Source organism: Bombus impatiens, unplaced genomic scaffold, assembly GCF_000188095.3.
Source record: "Bombus impatiens unplaced genomic scaffold, BIMP_2.2 scf_0102, whole genome shotgun sequence".
NCBI classification, from domain to species: domain Eukaryota; kingdom Metazoa; phylum Arthropoda; class Insecta; order Hymenoptera; family Apidae; genus Bombus; species Bombus impatiens.
The window spans coordinates 802,453-829,311 of NT_176521.1; the positions used below are offsets into that span (position 1 = coordinate 802,453).

Sequence of the window (26,859 nt, forward strand, 5' to 3'; positions counted from 1 at the left end):
TTGTTTGATCAGCTGCGCGCGACGATCGGCGACGATCGGCATTTTTTCGTGGCAATTTCGACGTCGTAACCTAACGAGATTGACGATCGATCGGGCGGTCTCATCGGGCTGAATCGATTTTTCGCGGCTATTTCATACGCGTTTCTCTTTACGTTTCCCTTTGTTACACGCTCTTTATATATCTTTTGATATATATATATATATATATATATAATATATATATAATATGATATATACATAATATATATAATATATATAATATATATAATATATATAATATATATAATATGATATATATATAATATATATAATATATATATAATATATATGATATATATATAATATATGTAATATATATGATGTATATATAATATATATATAATATATATATAAGATATATATATATAAAGATATATATAAAGATACATATATATATATAGTTTATTGATTTGGTATTATCATGTTATCATTGTCTGTTATATTTGGATGCCATTGATGATGATCGTCGGACAGCCCCATGCGACTGGTCGATGTCATTAAGTTACGAACAACGATGACATAATAATCATGATAAAAGGTAATAATAATAGCGATAGCAGTAATGATAATAATCGTAATGATAGTAATTGTAATAATAATAATAATAATAATAACGGTAGTAATAGTAATAAAAATAATAAGAATTAAAATAATAATAATAATAATAATAATAATAATAATAATAATAATAATGGTAAAATAATAATATTAATAATAATAATAACGTGAAGAATAATGAGGGTGACACTAGCGATAATTAGCGTTTAAAGATGATAATAGCGTTTGTATACAGTTTCACACTATTCCCCCGATGGTTATAGATTTCACGAAAAAATGTAAATCGAAAAGAAAGAATGTCGGATCACTGGTCTCTCAATTAGCAATGCCCTTTTTTGTTTAAGTGTTTTTCTCACTGGTTGGCTGTCTCGATCGCACATCGTCTTTTTTTCTTTTCACTCATTCGCTCCCTTCCTTCCATTCGTTCATCCATTCGATCCCTTTTTTTCCTTCCCACTCTTTCACTCTGCTATCTTTCTCACTCTCTTTAGCCATCGTTCGTTTAAATTGCGGACTAGAATTTAATCGAAGATTAAAATTTAATCTGGTAAATACAAGTTTGATTCGTAATATCGAGGATAATTTTTGCCCCTTTCTCTCACATACAAGCACACGCATTCACCCTCACTTCCTCTCCCTTCTCAGGCATCGATAGTGTACGGTAATTTTCGTAATTATGTTCACCTGTCGCGCTGCGTGTAACAGCCTTAACGCCGCGTTTCCACATATCTGTGTGTGTGTGTGTGTATGTGTGTACATATATAATATACACATATAATATACACACATATATATATATATATATTATATACGTTCGTACATTTTAAAAAGGGACTACCCCTAAAATTTGTTGTTCAACGACGACCGATCTTATACCTATCGTTCGATCGTTTAATTGGAAACGGGGCGTTAAGTGTTCACTATTCGCGCCCTTAGCTCTGTGTTTGTGAATATACCGCTATTAGAGAGTTAAGTGTGGTAATTAAGTATAATATACAAGATCATGTACGTGTAATGTTTCGCATGTTCCGAGTCTCTTCTTCTTCTCTTCTCTTTCTTTCGTCGTTTTTTTTTTTCTTCTTTTTTGTACAGCTATTTACATGTGGATGCGAGCTTTACGGTGCCACCGCTTTATAACGTCCGGTTTAAAGATGCCGGCGCATCTTCATCGCACAAAAGAAGGCCTCCGACCTCCCGGCACATCGCTCTAATTTCTCTCTCTCTCTCTCCCAGTCTCTCAATCCCTTTCTCTCATTTGTTAATTTCTCATCAATTTACTTTTATCATCGCATATAAGCTCTATCACATTGGCTTTAGAAGCCGTGTCGTTATCGCGATAAGAATTCGAATGGTAATAAAATAATACAATATAATCAATAATAATATTAATAATAATCATCGTAATAATAATATTATTCGATAATAATAAAATAGCAGTGATAACGTAAGCCTAATAATACATTAATAATTGGTAGTAACTGATAACCTCGATCACCGATCGCTTTGTATAACTATCTTTCTTACTCTCCCTCTTTTCACAAATTCTCTAGGCGGAAATAGAAAGAAAAACAACATAAAGAACTATATATTCGTAAGTGGACAGATTTTTTTTTTTTTTTGCTTGATCCTGCTTTTTTCTGCTTATCCATACGAGAACAGCAAACGAAAACCACGCGCGTTGAATCATCAAAAAAAGAGAAACAAATAAAATACGAAAAAAGGATAGATATAACAATACTAACCAGTTCTACTTAAGGGATTGACGTTTACTATTCCATAGGTTGGCGGACAAGCAAGAAGCAGGAAAAAGAGCGAGAGGACACGTTTTCCTTTTCTAAACCGTTGCCTTATTTTTCTTTTTCCTTCTTCACGAAAGATGACGCGCCTACTAACCGAACAGACAAAAAAAGGTACGTAGTCGGAGAGCGGAGTGTAATAACATTAACAGCTTAACGACTATTGGGATAGGAGAAGTGTATAAACAATATAACATGAATCACAATTATGCAATAATTATTAATCGCTCATCTTCGTCGCGTAATTAGATAAAATTAATAATAATTTGATCTAACAACTCTCTGGTTACTCGTAGATTGCACTCTATGAATCCGGGCCATTTCCGTTTTACCGATCGATCATCGTATTCTTTTATTTCTTTACTTTCCTCCGGTTCTATTTCAATCTCTTCCACTGCGTTCTTCGTCTCTTTATCTTTTTCTAACTCTCTCGAAGCCAACTCTCTCGAGATCCACCGAAGAAAAAACGGAAGCGGCCAGGGTTTCCTCGGATTTTTTCGAGCGAATGTGCGACGAACGCCTTTTGCTACTCTTTATCCCCCAGGCTATCCAGTCGCGTCACAGTCTTTTAACAATTACGAATTCGCCGAATACGTAGCAACTGTGCACACCATCACTAACCCCTTTTCTCGCACAGATACCACGCGTGTGTTACGAAAAACAGTTCTGTTCTTTCTCTTTTTTTTTTTTTTCGTTTTTTGATTGAGCTCCGTCTTCTTTGATAAAGCAGCGTGTGTCTGGTTGTTTAGTCTTCGAAAAAAGTTCGACCGACAATTCTCATACACTGATGCGTCTTTTGTTTCTTATTTTTTTTGCGTTTTAGTTTCTTTTAATTTACCATTTCACGTATCCTACTTTGTATTTGCCTCCCTATTGATAATGCCCTCGTGGTAGGCAGGAATCGACCAACCAGGCCTGGTCGAATCCTATGACTGGTTTTTTTTGCTCTTTCTTCCTCTCTAAGAACTTAACTAGGCCCGCGGTCCACGCGGATACGAGGACCGTATGCGACTCGCAGCATCGTTTTGGCATGTTTCGACAACGTCCTCACTCTTAGCGTTCCCTCTTTGATCCTGTGAAAGTAACGATATCACGACAAGAGAGACAGAGAGTTCCTTAATAATCCCACGTTTCCTCGGGTTCGTGTTTCACCACGCTGTCCTTGGGACTCTCATCGGTGGACTGCTGCGTCTGCTGCGTCGAGGGTGGCCTGGGCGAGGTCACCGGACTGTTCTGTCCAGACTTTGGACTGGGCAGAGGGCTATCTCGGTCCTGACCGTTGTTTCCAGACACAGAAGATACGTCACTTTGCGCGTCTTCCTCGTATCTGTCCTGTACCGGAGTCGGTTCTACCCTAATCGTTTCTTCGGCTTCTCTCTTAACGCCGTAATCATCCGTTTGCATCACGCAGACACCATTGATGATCACTTCGTCCCCTGTTCTGGCTGGTTCCTGCCACTCAGGATTCACCCACTGCGGCGCTGCAGGTTTTCTTCTGTTTGATCTGACAGTGGCCGGTGCTGTAGGCGTTTCCGCCGGTTCTCTCTTTATACTCCCCGCAGATCCTTCCGAATCCTCGCTACCGAGATTGCTCATAGCGTCTTCCACATCCTCGTCCTCGAATTCTTGGTTTGGCTCCCTCTTCAGAGCGTTCATAGAAAGATCCAGACCGGAACACTGTTCCTTGAGCGCGTTCCCTACTAAGGCAGCCAGATTAGGGTTGAAGTACGGCGTGTAAGGCAGAGGCACGTTGCCCAAGCCTAGTCTCTCTTTTTGGATTTCCAACAGTCTTTGGTTTAACAGCAATCTAAACTGGACTGGGTCGAATGGCTGGCCAGGCTCTCTTGGCGATTGAGGCTCCGGTTGACCGTGTGGCGTCTGCTGTTTCAGTCTCATCCGATGATTGTGAAACCAATTGGTTATCGTCCGCGAGGATAACGCTAGTTCACCAGCGAGGAACTCGATGGTGGCCACGTTGGGATATGGATCGAGCGCGAAGGCAAGCCTCAGAGCTTCTTTCTGTTCTTCGGAGAAGAGGACTCTTTGCTTCTTAGCGGAGGCTGGTCCAGGTCCGGGCGACGCTGCGTGATAGAACTCGGCCGTGTCGTTACTCGAGGTGTCGGAACTATTATCGTGACCTGGCCCGCTGCTACGCCTTCTTTTGTTCGCCTCTCTACGCTCGTTTTTCAGCGCCTGTAATCGGTCCACGTTGTGCGCATCCGATAACCACAATTGCATTCTTATGAAAGGTTCTCTGCCCTTTATACTCAGCATATGCCATGGCTTTGGTTTGCTGAGTAATTCACTGACCGAGCCTTGCGACAGTCCGAGCACAGCCTCGCCGAAGATCTTCTGGCCGATATTATTGGCAAGCAACGCTTCTTTGATCTTCGTCGTAATCGTCTGCGTGTCCAGATCTTGCGTCAACGCGGCCATTTCGTATACACTCGGCGAGATATGTGGATGAAGACCACGGAGAGGCGATGGGGTCATTTGGTGATGCGGGGAATGAAGGTTCATCTGCTGTTGCTGTTGCTGTTGTTGCTTTTTCTGCAGTTCCTGCATGCTGAGCTGAGAATGGGGATGATGAGGTCCAGGTGGTGTCAGCATCATTGGCGGTGGTGGCTGTGGGTGTTGAGGGTGTTGCGGACTCTGTTGAGGCGGACCAAGCTGCATTTGATTCTCCTGCTGGTGTTGCGCTGCTGCCTGAGCCGCAGCTTGCGCCGCTGCTTGCGCCTTCGCTGCGTTCTGTAGCTGTTCCTGTACCAGTTTCGTCGGAGGCATTGGCTTCATTGGTGTTCCACAGGCTGCAAAAAGAAGAAAAAGAGACGCTGAAAGGTGATCGCTCACGAAACTTTTGAGTTATAGTCCGAAAGCTCACTTTGACAGTCGTCAGTTGCTTCGTTAAGCTGGGATTAGAGAAAATCCCTCCTTTAGGCTTAGAATTAGCTTCCTCCATCCACAAACATATCTTTCACTCGTTCAATTTCACTCAACGCATGTTCTTCGTATTTTAGTTTTCTTTTTTGCTTTTTATTTCTCCCGTTTCCTTTTTTTTTTTTTTTTAAGGCAGCAGCATTCGGCACACAGAGATATCGAGCTCCCAAACTATGTTGTTTTTAGTAAAATAACAAAACATCTATATTGACCTGAGTTAAACTTACGAGGCAGGCCACCGTAGCCGCCGGTCCTCATCAACTTCTCTGGCGCGATCTTGTATTGGCTGGCGACCAGTTTGTGCACCGCGTTATCGTCCTCGAGGAACATCTTCATCCTGATGAAGGGCTCGCGGCCTTTCTGCGTCAGCATGTGCCATGGCTTTGGACGCGCCAGCAGATCTGACACGGAACCCTGCGACAGGCCCAACACGGATTCACCGAACAGACGTTGCGAGATCGAATATTGAGACAACTGCTCCTTCACCTGCAAAAACGAATTTTTATTCTTTATTTTATTATTTAATGTCGTTTTTAGGCTAAGGAACAATTGCTAGAAGAGATATAGAGACTCTAACTAGATTGAGTCGAACTTTAAACAAGTTTATAGACTTATAACTCATATATTTCTTATATAGAGTGTTTCACAAAACTGGAAATGTATGATGTTAATAAAATGGCTATAGATAGAAGAGAGGCATAAAAATAGTTCAGAACAGAACGTTTACTGTTATAGATTCTCTACGTGTTTGTACATCGATGTATCTGAAAAGTACGAGCGAACTCTTTTTTGCACTTTTGTCTATTACTTTTGGAAACACTGTTTGATTTTTCCTTAGTCGAAGGAATATCTTGTTTAAAAGCTTCTTATATCTGGTGATATATATATTGCCGTTTGAAAATTAGGGATCGTCCGTTCGAAACATAGATTACGTGAATTATCAGGATACTTCGAATTTTAAGTAGATTTACTTGAAACTTGCATCAAAATTGTGCCAAAAATACTTCGTTAAACGAAGCGACGGGATCACTGCGACAATAAAGTTATAGTAACTTCCAGAATAAAATACCAGTGAAAATCTTAGCGAAGTGACGAAATTTACTGATGATTAAGTAACGTTTCTTTCACACTAAATGAAACACAACATCATAAATTAATCGAAATATCAAGGTTGTGAAGAAGTTCACTGGCGAGGCACAAGGGAATACCCGGCAAAAGAATGCAGCAAATACGACAATAAAGCAAAGACGCACACAATTGTGCGATGCAAGCGAATAATCGAATTATCTCTAATCCCGATCTGTAACCTTCGAACGGCATGCTTGGAGGACCACCTCCAACTACTTCTAAACAATGTTACGATTCAACTTACTCTCTTAACAATGTCCTCTGTGTTCAAGTTATTGTACAAGTCGAACTGTTGCTGGGTAATGGGAGGAAGTACAGCTTTCAGTGGCCTCTGGTTGGCCGCGTGGTGGGTAGGCGTGGACGGTTGACTGATCAGACTATTCGTGATAGAGGCCATCCTCTGAAGAGGACTGGCCGCCGCTGCACCCGAGAATTCCTCGCTAGGTGTCATTGCTGGTGGAAGAATCGAGTTGCCAAGCGGTGAACTCGCGCTAGATCCACCTGGCGTCGATTGGGGTGCGGTGGTTGGTTCTTGTTTTGGCCTGACCAACGAGAAAGCACTTCCTGCGTGTCTCATCGCTTCCTCTATCTTCTCTTTCTCCTCCTCGGACACTCCGTTTATCATCTTATTTCTTGGATCGACTTTACCGAGGCTCAGATCTTGGACACCACCACCGTTTGTAGCGAGATGATGTTGCTGAAGCGCTTGCTGCTGTAGAGCCAAGAGGCCAGGCAGGCCAGGTAGTCCTGGCAGTCCTGTCAACGAGGGATTCTGACCTGGTGTCGCGTTCAGCTTCTGTAGTTCACGGTGGTACGCGTCAAGCGCCAACCTGATGTCCTCCTGCGTCCGCTCTATACCCTGAAGACCACCTTGCGTGCCGCTGAAAAAGTGCGGGAACATCGCGCTACAATTAATCGAGGTCGCGTGCTGTCCTCAATAATGATCAATCGTGGCGGCTCGCTTGACAATAGCTGCGCCCTGTAATCCGAGCTTTCGACCAAAAAAGCCCGTGTTTACACCTGACATTTTCGTGTTAAGCAACGAAACAAATATAGCTAGCATATTAATTTTAGCCGCATACGTCATCCGTTCGGCATAGTTCTCTGTTGCTCGGCCGCGATCCGCCGTGACTCATATGATCTATGGGATGCGCTACCGGTTCGCATGGATAGCGGCCTGATGCGCTATCGAACATCTTTTAACATCGTAACGTGTGTGCTTTTACTTTTTACTTATTCTTAAATTGATTATGTTTCTTGCTTTGATTCTTTTGACTTATGTTTTCAGATTCGCGAATAGAGGAATTGAGTAATGATGCGAGGTGTTGACGATACGAGTCACATTCTTGGCACACTGAATATTTATCTTCACGGAGAATTATTAATTCGATGGAGCTTTTAGTTTTTTGCCGGAAGAATAATTTTGTTTATAGATTTTGTTAATGAAGTTTCATTTCAGGAATAAATTTCTCGTGACAAGATAGGGTTGATAAATAGTGGAATTGTACTTCTAATTAAAAATGTTTAGAATGTACATGACCAACTAAAACTATATCAAATATCCAAATTGAAGTTCTTCTTATGATATTCAATAAACGAAACAATATCCTTCCTTAGATCTCTTCAATTGTTCATAAAAATACAAAATTTAAAATCGAATATTTATATCTATCTCTAATTTTCTTATTTTCCAATCAATCCAGCAAGTGATGGCGATACATTTTCATTTGTTCGGGCCTCACCTGGAAGAGAACTCTCTGGGTCCACGTAGATCCTCCACCCTTCTTCCCATAAGTTTAGCCAGCTCCTCCTGGTAAATCCTGACTACCTTTTCTTGCGGAATGTCATCGTTCTCGTATTTCTTCAGTCTCCTATTTTGACTGTCGAGCCTGTCTTTGTTAAATGGGCTCGGACAACCGATTCTATTTGGACTTTTGCTGTCCGCGTCGTTCGACACCTCGTGCTCACCCCTCATCTGTAGGTGGCCCGATTCTGAGAGGATATGCGCCAACCTTTCGTCACTCATTTCCGGCGGACCACCTTCCTGTGGACCACGCGCGAACGCTGGCATTCCCTGCTCCTTGCCTGAAACATACTCTACGGGTGAGGCACAACTTGTGGTGCGTTCTTACTCGGTTTGGTCTTATTGGTATGTAGAAAATGTAGAAAAGATGCATTAGATTAAGATATAAATAGAGGTAAGAGGCTGGTTTCACTGCTTGGATCCACGCTCTGCTTTCTACTGTAGATTTTATTAGGTTTGTAATACGAACCGTTCGCACGCCAAATTCGTTAACTCCAGTTTTTGAAAATTTTGAGATTTTAGCGTTAAAATCATCGATTTCCTCTATTTTTCGTTTTGTCGAGTTAATTGGCGAATTAGCGATTCATATATGTGAAACGTCCATTTGCTTTGGTTCTAGTTAATTTACTTCTGTTTTTTTTTTCTTTTTTTATTAAAGTTTGTTTATCGATGGAAATACCTGGTCTCTGGAATTTTTTATCGATATAACGTTCCTAATATTACTTTTGCAAAGTATTTAGCGGCGTAAGTACATATAATAATTGGGAATTTTGCAAAATCTTCGAAGCTTTATTCCATTTGCTATTTTACAGGTTTGTATCGCTGGAAGAAAATTTGGAAGATCGATGGCGAATAGTAGGATGATTTTATCTGAAGATTTCAAATGGACATTTCGCATGCTACAACCTAATACAAGACATAGATTTTACAGAAATCCTCAAAAGCTGTTATTCGTTTTACATCGTTTGCATGTTAATGTAAATTATCATATTGTAAACCGCCTCTTGATTTACTTTTCCAATACCTTTTGGATGAAGTAGAAATCGAAAATAACGCTACATGTCTCTCCAAGTTTTCACTGTTTCATAAATGTTAGGATGTTTGAAATGATAAATAGTAGAAGTCGATGGAACAGAATTATATCGAAAATTAACAACTAAAAAATTAAGACGAACAGTAAATAATCATTTTAAACAAAACAATAATTACAAGAAGCATTTTTATACAGCCAAGAAACAATTTTACTTAGAAGAATAGAGAATTAACGATCGTTTCTGGTTGAGTTGAAAAGAATGCTAGAACGAACAGGTCGAAATTCAAATTCCCTGGTGATCAGTGTCTTTTAATTTCGTCGGTTACGAACGACGTTCGATAAGGAAGAAGCAGACCCACGAACCTAATCAGATCCGAGGGTTGATTCCACGTTCGATCGAACGTGGGTGCAATTAATACAAGCAAAATCAATAATACCGGCTCGAAGCCGAAGGCAGAAGCATAACCCAGCGACGATAATTAAAATATCCTTTTCCGAAGCCTCGCCCTTGTGGCCTTCCCTACTCTTACACGTAGCCAACAGTCTACTTCTCGTACGTGTTTCCTGTCTAATTGACCAATCAGCCGTAAGATTCAGACGAATGAGCCATCGATCATGTCTTTGATTGCTTCGCTACCTTTCTGCTCTCTCACTCAACCAAATATTCTCGCCACGGACGTGTTTACGGCCGAAAAATAGAAGATGTTACTCGTTAGGTAGATTAGGGAGAATCATGCGATGAAAACTTCTTTAACCAGTTACGAGAAGATTATACTCGATACGTTGGACGTAGATAATTAATAATGACCTTTTATCATTTTTTACTTTAACGTACGACATGTGTTGACTAATTTGTAGAAAACTTGAATTTCTGTGTATTCCTGCTAATTTTTTTATGTCAAATTTCACTTAGAACCGTATTATCGTTTAGAATTATATTCAATATCTCTTGAATTAAAATTTACTAGCTATGAAAATATCAGAGTGAATTGCAAGAGTGATTTTCCAAGTGATCAAGGATATAGGAAGCTTAAATTTTGTAGTAATTTCTGTTTTCGAAATAAATTATAATTAAATATAGATTGCATTTCGAGCTTTCGCTATAGATCAGCAAACAATTATTGGAATCAAAAAATATATTATGAAAGGAACTTCTAGAAGTGTTATGCTATGTCGTGTATCACTAAATCGTCATCAGCTTAAATCTAGGTATTCGTGTAAAGGAGTAGAAGAAAGAACGTTACAAAATTAGTTTCAATACTTTAACTCAGCTCTGAGGAAATTAGATTCAATGAATTTAATTGTATCGTGAAAATAATTCTTAGAAAATCATTCAAAAGAGATTGAACTTTGTAAACGGTGTCATTGCTTGACTGTTTTCACTTTGATATGTTTCACATGACATAAATAGACTGTAACTCTGTTATTTTAAATACTCTATTTTCTATTCAGATCTACCGTACCTCGTTCTACGAACCACTAGCTTTTGTCTCCTTTTCACGTGTCTCGACAGTGTTAAACTCAAACAATCCCCGAGTATCGATTATACGATATTCGAAACACAATGTGCCTCTTTTTCCACATTTACCCAGAAACGTATCGATCATTAAACAACGATCCACGTTTCACCGTTTTTAAAAACATCCATTTCATTTAAACATCTAATCTATTATTTAGATCTCTGTTAATTAAATCGATCTAAACGGTGCACAGTTCCAGTAGCAAGTTCGTCGATGAAATAAAATACCTTTGTCATCTGTATTTTTTTTTTAACACAAACCGATTTATATTTCACTCCTAAGAAAAAATAAAATCTGCTTTAATCTCGTATAAATGAATCGGCTCTTATATTATACTTCGCTATCCATAATTTCCATTGTAAATTCGTCGATAAAAAAAGAAACAGTTCCTCCTTTGCTTTGTTATTTGCAACAGAAACTGATCTGTAATTCACCTCTTTGCAAAAAGATGCCTCTTAATCTCGCCATGCGAACGAAACGAATCTCTCAGTTTCTACACTTTCGATCGTAAATCCGTCTATAACCGAAAATTTCTTTCCTTTTTTATTTATAACAAGAATAAGTACAGTGTCGAATGCGGAACGCAAGAAAGGAAAGATTAATTGGTCATTAAGGTCGGAATGTAGACGGCGATCCAAGAAACCGATGTTGCAGTTATTGCGAGAATATTGGTCGACGGGAAATGTTTCAAGAAATCGACAACGTTGGTGGGTGGAAACATTACGGGGACAATGACGACAGTCGAGGTTCGTTCGGTGCTTGTGAAGAATCGAACGCGACGTGTACACACGATGCTGGTACGCCTGTATTGTCTCGTGATGTTTGAATTCGTGCCAGCGGACTTCGACTTATGCCAACCTTCTTCTCTCTGTGCCCATACGACATTTTCGTGGGACAACTGCGGCAACCTCTTAACGAAAGAATCGGCTGTTTACCAGATTGATTGGCAATGGCCATTGAAATTCGATCTGTACGTTTTGCGATCTTTCGGCAAATACACTTCCACCTATATTTACAGCTACATTTTGTAGTTGAAACGACCCACTGAAGACGACTGAAGTTTCACTAGCTTCTTTATGTCGTCATCTTTTAAACTTCTCTCGTACAATTCCACAATATTGCGTCGGATAAAGAATAATCGTGCGATTTGTAATTTATACAAATTGATTGTAAAGTTTCATCAATTATCAAAATTGTTACTGTTATGCCAGGTAACTTAACGATAGACTGCGGATTTTTCTGCAAATTCGCATTTCCACGAACACAATACGAACAATAGGTACAACAGATTGAAGTTTGTTTTACCTATCAAATATTACGTTACGAAGAACAATACGTTTCGGATATTTTACATCTTTGTGTATATCACGTGCATTCTATGCATTTTGGTATCTGCAAATTTCGTAATGTTTCACTAATAATATCGATTCAATTACATATATCGCAAGGGGTTTCTGATAACAATTTACATCATTTCCAATGTTTAGTAATAGAAACTGAAAATTCCAATCAGAGTAACGTATATATGCAAGTGAATTTTCCATCGAATCTTTGGTTGCAGTTCACGTTTTGCGTCGCAGAAGAACGAGATACGCTTGCGTCTCGGATACATCGTTGTAACGATGAACAGATCGGTGAAAAACGTGTTTTCAACTTGGTTACCAGCAGAAAAACTTCGCCGAGATAAAAAGAATCCAGGTCGTTATTATGCGTTACTCCTTTTCCTGTAAGCGGACTTTTTGCGGTTTACACTGATGAAATTGACATTATCGTTATCGAACGGAATGGTGATTAACGTATTGCGGTGAGAACAACGATACTTCGTAACATATTACGTATAAAGATTTATCGTGTCCAATTACCACAAAGTTCCTGCATTAATATCTTGTTCCTTACATCGCATCTATATTCATAACATCTATATTGGAACGTGCGTCAATATCTTATCAAACTGCGCGTTTAAACGCATCAAAGAAAAATTTCTATTTCAAACGTCGGTAAATACGTAAATATCATGATTATTGTTAACGCGATAAATATCTCATAGTTTCATATTTCATCGACGCAATTGCTCGTGTTCTAAAGCTACATCTACGATATGAATTTACAACATACTTTAAATCTACGAAACTTTTTGTTGATACTGGGTGCATACGGTTCAAAAATATTAATGTTAGTTCAGACGAAAGACGATAAGTTTTTCTTTATTGAAAGAGCTAGAAAACATAAATTTATAGAACCACGTAATGACACCCTTTTTACCTTAACAATGAAGAAATTTCCAGGAAGAAGAGATCATATGAGAATACTGAAATTTATTTAAAAAAAAGACGCTAATAGCATTTAAGAAATTCTTCACGCTTTGATCTGCTTTCACAATTGCTTTACATCAAAGTGGATCAAAGAAACGTCTTTGTTTTTCCTAGGAAAACGATATTTGGAAGCCAACTTTTCCATTTTTCACTGCTTAAACAACATTCACGTGTCTATCAGAAATTCGTAATTATAGTAATTACATAAATACAATTCCGTGAAAATTGGAGGAAGAGATTTTCTACAGCCCTATTTTCTAATTCACAATGTCTTCGGTGTTAACTTTCTTTTCTTCTCATAAGCGCTGAACGTCGAAGTAGAGCCAGCCTGAGCCAATTAGACAAAGAATAATCTAGGTGTCGCGAGCTCGTTGTTTCCGTTGCGCACGCAGTCTTGCCACCATCGTTTCTCCCGGATGATGAAACGTCACGGTTCGTTCGTTCAGATCGCGCCAAGGCATCAAAGGCTCGTAAGAATCGTCGAAAGAAAGAACAATCGGGCTCTGGTAAGGACAATGGCCAAACCGGATAAGAAATCCATATTACGCTTTACCTTTTATCCTACATTCCATGGAAAATATTTCGTGATAATTACGGCTGCCATAAACAGTAGGCAGGCCATGAAATTTGTTTTAAAGCTAATAAATGGCGGTGAACGTTGACAATGGCTGATTACAAAATTTCGGTACAATTTCGTGAGAACCTTTCAACGAATATGACGTACCTTAAGAAACGAAACGATTGTTACGTGGAACGCGTGTTCCCGATTTATGTTCTCGACAACGAGAATTCTTACGCCAGCCGCGATTGTTGGCTGACCCGTGGAAAGTACACGTGTCTATGAGGTCGATAGGAATCAGAAACGATGAAAAATAGGTTCTCGAGAACTGGCGTTTGCTAGTCCTTGTATTTTTGGACCGCGAACAATGGTGTCTTGGTTGAGAGAGGAGAATAGAACAGGTTGGATATCGGTTGGGAACTCGGGTTAAGGTTCTTCAATGATTGCGATTTCCTCTTCTTTAGGATCGAAAATTTAGATTCCTTTGTTCAGATGATTAGATTAAATTCGGAAACGTTAAGAATGATAAAGGAAATAGAATTCTTTGGACTGTATATAGTGTGGTTATTACTGTTATTTTTGTGTAAAAAAATTGGAAATGAAATTGGAAATTAATTACACGTGTTACAATTACAGTAACAATTATTTCATTAAAGAAATCCATTAGTTATTCAGGAAGGAGATTTAAGACATTGCGAATGCACAGTATTGGAGAAGAGGAATGGAAGAATATTTAACGCAGATTGGAAAAATAATCCTTGTTTCGAAAACCACGATTTCTTAATTGTATCGCATCCAAGTAAAATAGCAAAGATTTAATCACGAATATAATTTACTTGTACGAAATGAGAATTCATATAATATCGATAATATCTCGAAAACGATATATCTCAAATGTTTCCTGTATTAGTGTTTTTTACTTTAATATTGTCTATGTTTATTATTTTGTTTCGATGTGATGTAATTGAAAAATCATATTTCCTGGAATAAAAATCATTACTTGTTGAATCTGTGATTTTATTTTGACAATCTAGCCTATACCATAAATTCCTTCGCCTAAATGGAAGAAGAGCTTTTCACGGTTCAAAAATCACGGTTTAAAAATCACGGTTAAAAAAGTTAAAAAGAAATTTCCACAACTGGTAAGGAACGGTCGGGTTGTTTTTCAAGATGCACCTTAAGACCATGCAATTTCCGTGGACTCGAACGACCATAAGGGCAATACGGTTGTATGAGCGAGGCGTCAGGAGGTGGAAGGATACAACCGGGACAGAAAATCTGATAAAATCGCTATATGAACCAGAGTAGCCTCGCTAATGAACGTAACTCTTTCGCGTTGCGCCGGTTCTACGTGGCTCTTTCTCGCGTACACGCGCAAGATGTGCGTGGCTGCATATAGCGCGTTTAATTGACGGTGAAATACGCGACTGCGAGGCACCGACGGGGGTTCCTTCTTCGAATCGAGCTCCGTAACAACCTCGAGAACGCGTTGTCGAGAACGAAATTCGGAATGGTCGGCCTTGCTCGCGGAAAATCATCGTCCAATATAACTCGGTGTCTGCTCTTAATATATTATGTTCGTGGATATGTAATGTCCAGACTGCGGATTTGTATGCACTCGTAAGAAATTTGAAGGTGCAAAATTGCACAGAGCGCGCGTAATGTGAGAAAATATATAAAATATCCAAAGTATAGTACTTTCTACGATACTTGGTATGTAAAATAATTTATAACCGAGGTTCTCCTCTTTTGATTTTAGAATATGAATTAATCTGTGAAACATGTAGCTGCGTAAGAATTCACGATCTAGTGATATATCTCTCTGCTGTTCCAATTTGTTGAGTCAATATTATATAGTAAATTTTCTTATATCTTCAATTGCTACCACAAAATTCTATCTTCGATTGGAACTACCAGACCGTTTAAATGGATCGTCTTGCTGCGTTTCATAACGCAGATCTTTTCATTACGAATATGTTTATGTCGATTAATGGACATATAAATAAATAGTATACTTGTATGTTCTTTTGGTACGAGTTTAAACTTTAAAAAATGCAGCAGAATTTTCTAGAAACATAAGAAGATTTTCCAATAAAACAAGAAAACTTTCCAATGGCTTGTTTGTTAAATATAGAAATAGTAGAATGTTTGAGTTGCGGAATGATTAAGTTTGATAGTCGGTATAATGATTTAGTAGAATGTTTGGACTCTGGAACTAATGATTTCTTCAAACATAAAATAACGAAATCAATTAATCATGGTCAATTAATCAGTGGAAATTTTATCGTTAGCCTCTATAAGGTAACTAGCAACAGCAGCAAAAGTAATTTATATTTCAAACTCGAACCATTCCAATCAATTATAATTTTCAGTGTTCTTAGGCTTTTTCTGGTCATTGACTTTGATCTAAGAAATTGTCTGTTCGATGAAACTCATTGTCAGAAAATTAACTTAAACAGCCAAGATTTAGTTGAATTTTCGTAACTAGTTCGAAGAAACATTATCTCGAGGCAGTAATTAGAGAAAAACCCGGTTTCCAGCGATAAATCGTACGCAATACCGTAGAGACTGGCAGCGATCGAGCCGATCTTGTAACGTTCCGATGCTTTCACGCAATTAAGGAATTAAAGCGTGCTATTAGAAAAAAGTAAATAAGTAAAGAGAGAAAAAAAAGACGATCGTCGTATAGTTGTTACTGTACGAGTGAAATTCAAACCGACTTTGAAAACTGATTAGAAAGCGTACACGAGTGAAGCGTGAACGATTCTCGATACCGATATATTTCAGGCGAAAATCATGGTTCTGATTATGTTAAGGAATTTGAATCATTCACGAATCACGACTCTTTCGAATCTTTCAGCTCTTTCGTTCATAGTCAACTCCTACGCAATCGGATTTCGAAATCGCAATCGCGCACTCTGATAACGTTATCTCTACCGGATTGGGTCAATGAACGTTACGATCGAGCGTTTTAATTAATACTTGTTTCAGTTACGACCTTATATAGAAAATAATTTCCAAGAATGGAGTATCTTTCTCTAAAAATTTTTCAGAGAAATGAGGTACCTATCTTCTTCCTTCTAATATTTTTCTTTTTGCAAATGGTGGAACTTATTTCTTGGTTTGTTTCGAACTTGATGATTCTCGTTGGCGGGGCAAAATTTAATTAGTATCGATTAACCAATATGAAATTTCGAAGAAACATTTCATGTAAAGGATATAGAAGAATAGATACAATGTTAATTATTTTCAGTATAGTAAATAGGATTTTATTAACATTGAATCTTATTTTAGAAATACTCGTTCCTTCTTCCTGCGAATCCGATCGGCTAACTTAAAAATCAAAACTTCAATGGTGCACCGGTTTCCTGTGTTTTACATCTCATTTATTTACGCGGTCTCGCGGCGAAGAGGAAATAACAAGCATATTTCAAGCCGTGCAGTAGAACAACTTTACAATTATAATCGCACAATTAGAGTCCTATGACCGTGGTGATGCATATCCGCATTTCGATAAACGGATCACGCTCTAAAGGGTAACTGAATTAAAAAGAATTCCAGTGATTTCAGATAGTTCGGGCAACGAACGTTGTCAGTATTAAAACCGGCTGAATAATGAATCGACATCAAAGCAAAGAGTGAAATAAAACAGATAAACGGCGCGCCGGTAATTTCATTGTTTTTCCGTAAAAATGATAAATGTCGTGATCGAAACGTATTGGGAAAATTTCATTAGTCGATCTTTTAATCGACTCTTCTTTATTTTTAATCAAAAGATAAAGCGGTAGAACATTTTTAGAGCAACGGACGATTTTCAGAGTTTAATCTTCACGTAATATTTTATAAATTTTTATAATTTTTCAAGTTCGATGTTTATAGATTAATTGTTTGTAAGTATTTCTCTTCTCTTGATATTTACTCTATAATTTTTATAGATTTACATGTACAGAACAATCATTCGTAACTTTATTCGTTGTGCTTATATATATTTGTATATTTGTGACGAAGAATAGAAAAATAATGCAACACTCATTTTTAAGTAACTGAAGTAACTAAAAAGATATGTATGTATGTAACGAACATGGAAAAAGTGGTTCTCGAGATTTCAGAAGAAAATCTTTGCCAAACAATTTCTACTAAATTCGTATCAAGAGTTTGATTTAACAACAAGTCTTATGAGACGATCTAATATATCAGCCGAGAAGTTGACGGGAGATTAGCGCGAGCTGTACCTGAAAGAAAGAAAATCTCTCGATAAACAGCGTTGGACTAGTACCAACTATCTTCATTACGGTAATCGCGTGGTGCGTTGCTCTTGGACCAGCTTAGATCAATTGTATTGCACCGCTCATGAGCAATAATAAATGATGTCCGAACGCGCTTCGCTGAATAGTGGGCCAAGATCCAGGTATATTTGTCACAGCATTAGTAAAGTTCACGAGATTTTTACGATACAGTTCAGTAAATATTTATTTATAACTGAAGATATTTGCTCCCAGATGGCGGCTCCTACTTGTAAAATTGTTATCTAACGGTCTACGAAATTAAGAAATTATATTTCTAAATGATTTGTGAAGCATATCCAGTCTTGATATAATAATTTTCTCTCAAATTGTCTAAATTACTTAATGTTTGGCAAGCTTTGAAATAACTATAATTAATGGAACTTTATTAATATACAAGATGCCCTACTCTTTTTCGTAAAATAATGCTAGTATATTTTATATTATAAAGTTAAAAATATAAAATGACAACCGATATACACTTTATTATTTTTATGAATAACAGCGAAATGACCTGTTCTTAAATTATTTTTTTACTCTTACCTTTTCAATCCTACATTATCTGTTCTTAAATTGTTCATTTCCCTCGCAATGATACAATTATGAATGGAAGATAAATATATTTGTATCGTTCAAAACAAACGTTTAATTAATTAATTAATTACGAATATTCCGCATCGACCATCTATTAAAACACGAGTAAGAAGACTAACTCACCGTTGGAAATATTCTTTGTATCAGGTCTTGATTTAAATCCATCAAGAACTTATTTATTGCTTTTAAGTATCGTCTTTTCAAACCGAAATAAAGGCATCGATTTTTGCCCATAAATCACCACCGATTATGGAAGTTTCGAACAATGCCGCAGGTACGTTTATTGAATTGAGAAACAGCCGACGACTCGTCCGTCCGTAGCACAAAGAGCTCGTTGCAACCGTGAACAAGAAGTTGGTGCAATAATTAGCGATTAAAATGTCCGTCGAAGCAGCGATGACGTTACGTTTGTTCAATATCGATGCCACTTATCACATAATATCGATGGTAATTACAATATAATATCGATAAAACTTGGTACGTTTGTTAATCATTCTTTTATTAACGAATGTCTATATTCATCCTCGGTTGAATGAATATTTATGAAAATATTATAAAATCGATTAAAAAAGATGATAGACCGTTTGTCCATGTATCTTAAGTTCTCGATTTCTATAGCTCAAATTCTACCACAAATCTCCTTTATTTCATTATTTCGATGAAAACGAAACGTCTAATATTTTTACAATTTCCTCTTAATAATTTTGTTATGATAGACTTTCTCCATTCGCTAGTCCCACAACATTTGACCGAATATTTAAACACTAACCATAAATTAACCTCAAATAATAAAAGAATATCTCATGAAAAGATTCTTCGGAAGATTCCATTTTTCCAGTTTCAACAAACAAAACATCAACTACCATTCTTTCTCCGATTAATACTAATACCAATTCGGAAATTCAAGGTACCTATGTTACACGTTACAAAGCTTCTCGCTTGTAGCCGCAATTTTACAGACAGCACATGGTCGTTCTACGAGTCCCCATTTTTGTCGCATCGTTTCACCCCTCCCTCTTCCCTTCACCCTTCCGCATGATACTCTTTCCCTTTTCCTTCTTTCCTGGTATTTCTTTTTTTCTTTTTTTGCCGCGCGATGCACATGATTATCGTTGTCGGCGATTCGACGGAAACCGACAATCCATTGATGCACGACGTCTGCGTCGACCTTTTTCCCTTTCCTCCTGCTGGAACCTCGTCCGGCCATGCATTTATCCGTGGTTACCGTATATTTTATACGCGGTCGTTTGATATTTCGCGCGTCGGACGCGGATACCCCATTATGGCAACCGTACATCCTCTCCGCGCAGCCATCGGTATTAAATAATATTTACAAAAAGCAAAGGGGAGAACCGATCGACATGGCCGAATGATAGGTGGCCGGCAGAGTTACGGGAGAAGAGGATATGGTTTAATAAGTGAGACGAACAGTGGTTCGACGAACGTGACCTTGTAACGATAAAAAACAAGGGACCATGTATCCCGAAGTGATTCATGTCACCGGGCACCGGCGAAACGCGAATGTTTTATGACGGAACACGGATTTCGACGCGCGTGCACCACCGCCGTAATGAATGTTTGCATTGTTTTCGCGCCGACAGATGGACGTTTCGCGGTTTTCGACGCTGGTTCATGGAAAAATATGAAGAATCGCTCCGAAGCGTGTAATGCGGCTGGAAGAACCATCCTAATACGGGATCGCGCGGCGAATTTTTCATCCATATTGACGCTTTTAGAAGATAAACTGTTTTTGGTAAACGCGAGGATTTTTTTTTAATTCTCGTACGATGGAGCTTCGAGAAAGGTTTGGGGAGACGGTGAGTTTGTTGGAAAATACTTTTGTGTAATGTGAACTACAAATATTCTTGGGACGTTGAGTGGGAAAGTACGATGATACTTTAAGTTTCAGGAGTTCTGTCGTTTTCTTGTTTCTGGTTTCTAATGATGCGCCGTTCTCTACGTGCGTCGAACGCACGACGATTTTTAATTGTTTATTTTGTTAACGAGATTAGGTTAGTTCAGCAAAAAGGTTGAGAAGAGCGAGGAAAAGAATGGACACTTTCTAACGATGAAACTCATACAATGACCCAACAAAGAGCAAGATATTTGAAGTATACCTATAGATGTATATTATAGGATTCAGCAATAATTATTTGCAATCGTTGAAACGGTATAAAACCAGATGTTTTAAAAATAGAGAATAATGAAAATTTAATTCCGGTATCTATATAGAACATATATTATATCCTACATTAGCGTACGATAGTGTTAGGGCAATAGCATTCACTTGGATCTCTTTCTCTATTATTACAATAGCTTATACTACGTCGACACGTACGTTGCTGCTAAAATACGCTAATACATCCAGATATTGCTATCTTCATAGCTTTAATTACTGGAAATTATTAGTCCATTTTCAAAATCTTCGATCTGATCGTGGAAACACGTGAGACAGTTTATCGTTTTGTCTCGATAGCAAGCAATTAGTAGGTTGGATCGGATCGAAACGCGGAGAGAATGCGTTCCACAGCGATTCTGCGATCCCTCGGTAATCTGGCGTAAGTGTAAATTACCTTTTGCGATAAATGCAGCGGTACCTAGAACGTCTATCCTCTCTCTTGGATCCTGTTTCCATTCGTTCCCCTCTCTCATTCTCCTTTCTCTCCTGGAGCCCTTTATGTATTGCACCCTTGCCTAGAAGTCATCCCCAGTTTCCTACTCCCAAGAGCTATTAGTCTAAACAATATGGCTGCCAAACGCAGCGAACAATCGATAGCGAAGCATGGTGCGTCAACTGGCTGTATAATTGAATTAAGACTATTAAAGACGAAATCGAACGTCATCTTCCAACTGTTTTGCGTAACACCTGTCATCCTTAGGTGTTATGCCATCAACCTTTGTCGAACTAAGTAAGACCGTCGTCTAATAGCGTACAATTGATCTTTTCAAGTGGTTCTATGGAATTAATTGCATCATAAGGTGATCAGTTTATGACGATCGTGAAATTGATTTTGATAGTGAAATAGTTTTAAATCGCAATAAGTTAGAATGATTCGTGTAGGCATTAGTTTGAGTATTTTATTTTATCTTTGATAGGTAATATAGATAATTAATCATAATTGAAATTAAATTTGTTAAAGATCCGCGATAAAGAATTTTAGAAGAATACGCGAATGGTCTAAGCAACTTTTAATCATAGCGTAAAGTTGTAAATATGAATGAAACAATTCTCAAATCAGTAGATAATTATTTTTATTTACGTAACCTTCTTCAATTTGTAAACCGTGATAAAGTAACGATAAGCGAAAACGTTCGAAAGTGTTTTACGCAATATATTAACCTTCGTATTGTAATATCATGAAAAACATTTTCGTTCGATTGTAACAGGTTCTATCACTCTCAACACTGATATTTCATTATTATAGTTGTGCAATATTTGGTCGAGAAATACCTATTGCAGTTCAATTTCAGCACGTGGTCCTCCGTAGAGGCGAAACAGCCTGTTGCGCAGTACCCTATAACGCCGAGATGCTTCGAATACCTGTAAATATCTTAAGATGCCTCCCTGTTGACTATTTTAAATAATCTTTCTGAATAAAAGTACCTGACCTATATTCGTACCCTTTATCGAATTCAACAATCACATAAATAGATAGCATTATTTTTAACGTTATCTCTTAAACTCGATGAAAGGTCATGATCCACGTAGATACGTCATAGACTACAAGTATTTGGACACTTGGCACGATTTGATTAGAAAGTTTATATAGCTTTATGGTTTCGCAGTTTAATAACGCTAGCTTTAGCTTCGATTCTTCAATAAGAGTCATCAAATACGAACTACGTATAATGAGTCGATATTTTTAAATATTTTGTGTTATAGCGACGAATAGCTGAGGATTATTTAAATACCAATTAAAAAATCATAAACTAAAGGGCCAATATGATTTACCTGATATAAAATCAAAGATCAAAATTATTATATCAAAGAGTTTCATTCGAAGTATATTTTCATATATTCGCAAAATGTGGAAGTATGTATTACTAATGCTTATGAACGATAGTGAATATGAAAACACGACAAAATTGTAACTGATTATTTATTTTATCTGCAGAGTTTCTTGAAACGAGGAGTGAAAGCTCACGACGTCACCAACGCATGTGCTACCACGACAATTGTTTCTCTATCTTTCATCGAGGGGGATGCGACCTCCGGTTCAAGGGTTATACGTGTCCTTATTCCACGGTGAAGTTAGACCAAGTAGAGATACCATTAACACCCGTATTAGACAGCCGAAATAAAAATAGTTAACTGACAGTTTGATGGTTAGTGGTTCGGCAGAACAGATTATTGGCAGTGCGAGGCAGAAAAGATTTCGTAGGAGTCAAACGTTCAATTGTCAGCGGCGAAGCTGGAACGAGCCATTTATAGATCACTGGTGAAATCATCAACAGGTTAAGCCATTTTGAACTATCTTTATCTCGCGATAATCCATAAAGCAATTCATACACATCTTCATCCATTGTGTCGCCAAACTTGTTGATGAACACCGTTCCCAACAATCAAAGAACAAACGGAAGCAATTACTCGTATCCTCTGATGTGACAGGCGATCCGACATCTGTAGCCTGTTTCTACGACTTCCGGGATTCTTTGATCGAAGATCTGATCAGCCATGTTACCAGAAGCGTGTACACCACATGTATAACACGTATAATGTATCTTTATCCAAAGCTTGGAATTAGGAGCACGAGACACGTAACCTCTAACGATCCTGTCTTCTGGCAGATGTCTGATCTTCACCGCTTGATAGAAGTATGCGTACATATTGTACACATATGCGTGTCCAGAGAAAACAATAAAAACGGGGAAAACTGGAGAGACAGAGCTGTCGTACAGTTCACAGGTACTCACCTTTCTTGGGTATCAGAGATTTAAGCAGCATTACAGCGTTTTCGTCGCACGCCCAGCCGTGCATCTTCCTGTAGCTATCGCGACCTTTTTCCGTCAGCTTGTCCCAAGGCTTCGGTTTGCTTAGCAACTCGCTGACGGTTCCTTGGCTGAGGCCGAGCACATACTTGGCAAACAGCCTTTGACCGATGTTGTGTATCGACAGTAGCTCCCTGACCCTCCTGGCTATGTGCAGCGTGTCTAGATTCTGCGAGGCGTACTTGTCCATGTTGTATCGTAGCATCTCTTGTAGCCTAGCCTCCATAGGGTCGCCCTTTGGGATGAGTGATTCACCCAATCTTCCAGCCATTCCAGCAGCACCGAATTCGTCGCTGAATCGAAACGGATGCGTCCTATCGTCGAACCGAAACGGGCTCTTCAGTGTGTCCAGCACACTCAGACCTCCGATGTTGTTGTTCGCTAGATGGTGGCTGTTATTGTTATTGTGGCAGGATTCCTGGTCTGCTGGGCTCTTAGGTGGTGGTGCCGTTGAAACGGCGGGTGTTACGCTTCCACCGTTCACGGAAGCGGAGGAGGTGGTTGTCTCGACCATCGACGTCGGCGGTTGAAAGCTCGGCGGTGATGTCAACGCGGTGGTAGAAGATGGGGTAGGTGGCGCGGGTGTTTCGTGTCCGGACACCGGGGTCGGTGCCTTCTCGGCGTCAAGGCAACTCAATGGAGTGGTTCCTAACGGGGTGTTCGATTTGGCTGGCGTATTGGAGCTGGATGATGGATCCGTTGGCGATGGAAGATGATTTAAACTACTGCTAGTGGTCGGTGGGTGTAAACCGATCAGCGGTTGAGCTTGCTGTAACTGTTGCTGCTGCTGTTGCGACAATTGACTTAAAGAAGTCGTCTGTTGCTGCTGCTGCTGCTGTTGATGTTGTTGTTGTTGCTGTTGTTGTTGCTGCTGCTGCTGTTGGTTCATGATGGACCTCTCCAACGTCCGCCTCCAGTTTGCGACGATCTCTTCGCCGAGGAAGGAGCCGAAGGTCTCGACGTTTTGCAGAGGAGGTGGGAAGAGGAGACTGGATGTCGTCGAGGTGGCCGAAGATGGTGTCGGAGTGGAACGCGGAGGTAGGGAGACTGCTGCTGGGGGCGGTGGCGGTGGTTGCTGGGAGGACACGTGGGACGAAGGCGGCACACCTCCGACCACGTGGGGTGAGGCGGTTGAGGCGCGCTGCAGGGGTGACGATAGTCCACCTGCAACCACCAAAAACACAAGGGGCCGCGTCAACACGAGCTCACACACGCAACCTAGATGTGACAGTCAAGCTTAGAACGGTTCCGCGATTACCGGACTCGAAAATTCTTACTCGAACTCGTCATTTAACTCGGAGATCACAAACTCTGATATCATCGATCATTTCTTTCTCCTTTCTCGCGTCGTCTGTTGTAACAAACTGGTCATCCTAAGTTCTTCGGTAGCTTCCTGGACGATAGACGACGAACCGAGACTCTCTTTTTCGACGCTTCGTCGCGTGATCCACGTACGCATACAAACGAGGAACAACGTGGCCCAACGAGAGGAAAAGTGTCGCGTGTCAGTGAAAATTGGATTTTACTTACTCCTCTTAATTCTTACATTCCACTTTCTATTACTATCATCGTCAAAAGAAATCTTATCTTCTCTTATCTTGTGACTGTACTTTCTCGAGCTTCCTCGCAATCAACGAAGAAACATTTCTAATTATAAACGTCTCTCTTTTTTACTTTTCGCCGAAGGAAAGAAGAAACTTGCTCCTTTTCAAGGGATTTCGAAAAAGTCGCGAGAGATTGGAATGGGTGGTAACGCGTCGTGAGGAAGCCGAAAACGAAGCAGTCGTGTATCCCTCTCTGGCACGTTCGCGCGGCTTCTCTCTCGCTCTGTCGTTCTTTGTTCGTTCCCGATCGATTCGGTATAATAAAGTTTGCTTCGCGGAACAATGCTTTGACCCGGCCAGATATCGTATCCCGAACGCATGTACCGTCTAGAAATTTGCGTGTACGAGGTTTACGTTTCCCAGCGTGCAGATGCTCGTGGTTTGGGGGCTAGGTCTCCGGTTGACGTATGTAAGCTGGACTTGAGGTTGGATGAATCGGAGATGTCCGATGGTGTTTTGGTAAGGATCGCGGATTCATTTATGGAGAATATACATGTATGTAATATCGTGCTGGTATCGTCGATTACGTTAGTACCATCTACAACGGCGCGTTGATTCACGCACCACAGCGAGAGAGTAGCTCGAAAAATGTGCAATCTAAGCGGTAGAGGATATCCCGGAGAAAATAGGCTTGAGAACGAAAGAGACAGCGTTTCGAAGAAAGAAAAAGATACAGAGATATAAGAGTGTAAGGAAAGAAAAGGATATAGGAAATAGAGATACGAAGAAAAAGACGGAAGCACGGTAGCGACAGAGAAAGTAAATAGAGAAAAAGTGATAAAACAGAGCCATGATAATGGAACATTGTAGGGGTAAGAGTGAAATAAGTTAAATAGGAGAAAAAAAGAGAGAGGTTAGAGGAGGATGGATAGAGATGAAAAGAGTTAAAATAGAAGTGCGAACACAATGGCAAGCAAGAGTTATTTTGTTGTTCCTTTTCTCTCGGTAAGCTCCTTCAGTCATCCCTCGTTCTTTATAGAAGCGTCCGCGTTGCGTGACTCGTGTCCTTTTTGTACTGTTATACACGATACTGAGCCCTTCGACGTAGCCTCGAAGAGAGAGAGAGTCGGGGAATCGAAGACCAGAACACTTTAGCACAGGAATTAGTAGCAGTGATACTATTATACATAGAATGATTTTCTCAACTATTCTCAGTTATCTCGTATATGTAATGCTGCACACGCATGTGACCGCATTTATATACCGCTAGAATGTGAAATCTAGATTCTTTGCAATCAGAATCTTTGCAGATGTTAAAACAAGTGTTTCTAAAAATTCCTGATCTAAAGCAGACGCGATAATTTTTCTTTCAAACAATCGTTTCAAATCTTTTGCCAAATTTTTATAAAGATTGACCTAACGTTGGTGATATTTTAAGTACAAAAAAAAAGAGAAGCGAGTCAATGGATTCCTGAATGTCATGTATACGAAGTAACGATTTTGGGAATGTGATCGATGGTTGGACTTACCGAGCGCGTCCGGAGTATTGGATGGCTTCAAGCTCTCGGTTTGCTGAAGCGCCTTCGAGCGTTCCATTAGAAGGTGCTCCAAGCTCTTGCCAGGTTCACCGGTTGGTATCTGTGAGAGATCGACCGACCTTAGTGCGTTTATCTCGCGTTTTAGGTCGTCATAGTCCCTCTGTCGTTCTAGTTTGCTCTCTAGTCTGTTGATGTGCTGTCTGCGCGCCTCGAGTTCTTCCTCGA

The 26,859-nt window shown here is 39.3% G+C and overlaps 1 protein-coding gene across 4 annotated transcripts in view; it reads right to left on the minus strand.

The window, feature by feature from the left end:
- Positions 1-1,010: 1,010 nt before the first annotated feature.
- LOC100746129 (homeobox protein cut) overlaps positions 1,011-26,859 on the minus strand; it is a 163,541-nt gene continuing 137,692 nt past the window's right edge. Inside the window, exons 4-9 of one of the 4 annotated variants that reach the window (XM_033318551.1) lie at positions 26,626-26,859; positions 23,478-24,716; positions 8,201-8,543; positions 6,703-7,363; positions 5,543-5,816; positions 1,011-5,200 (exon numbers count right to left, since the gene is read on the minus strand). In XM_033318551.1, the coding sequence (XP_033174442.1) occupies positions 3,510-5,200; positions 5,543-5,816; positions 6,703-7,363; positions 8,201-8,543; positions 23,478-24,716; positions 26,626-26,859 (4,442 nt within the window). In that variant the 3' untranslated portion in view covers positions 1,011-3,509. Of the gene's footprint in view, positions 5,201-5,542; positions 5,817-6,702; positions 7,364-8,200; positions 8,556-23,477; positions 24,717-26,625 lie in introns of all 4 variants that reach the window. The other 3 variants (XM_033318553.1, XM_033318552.1, XM_033318550.1) reach the window with 3 other exon arrangements.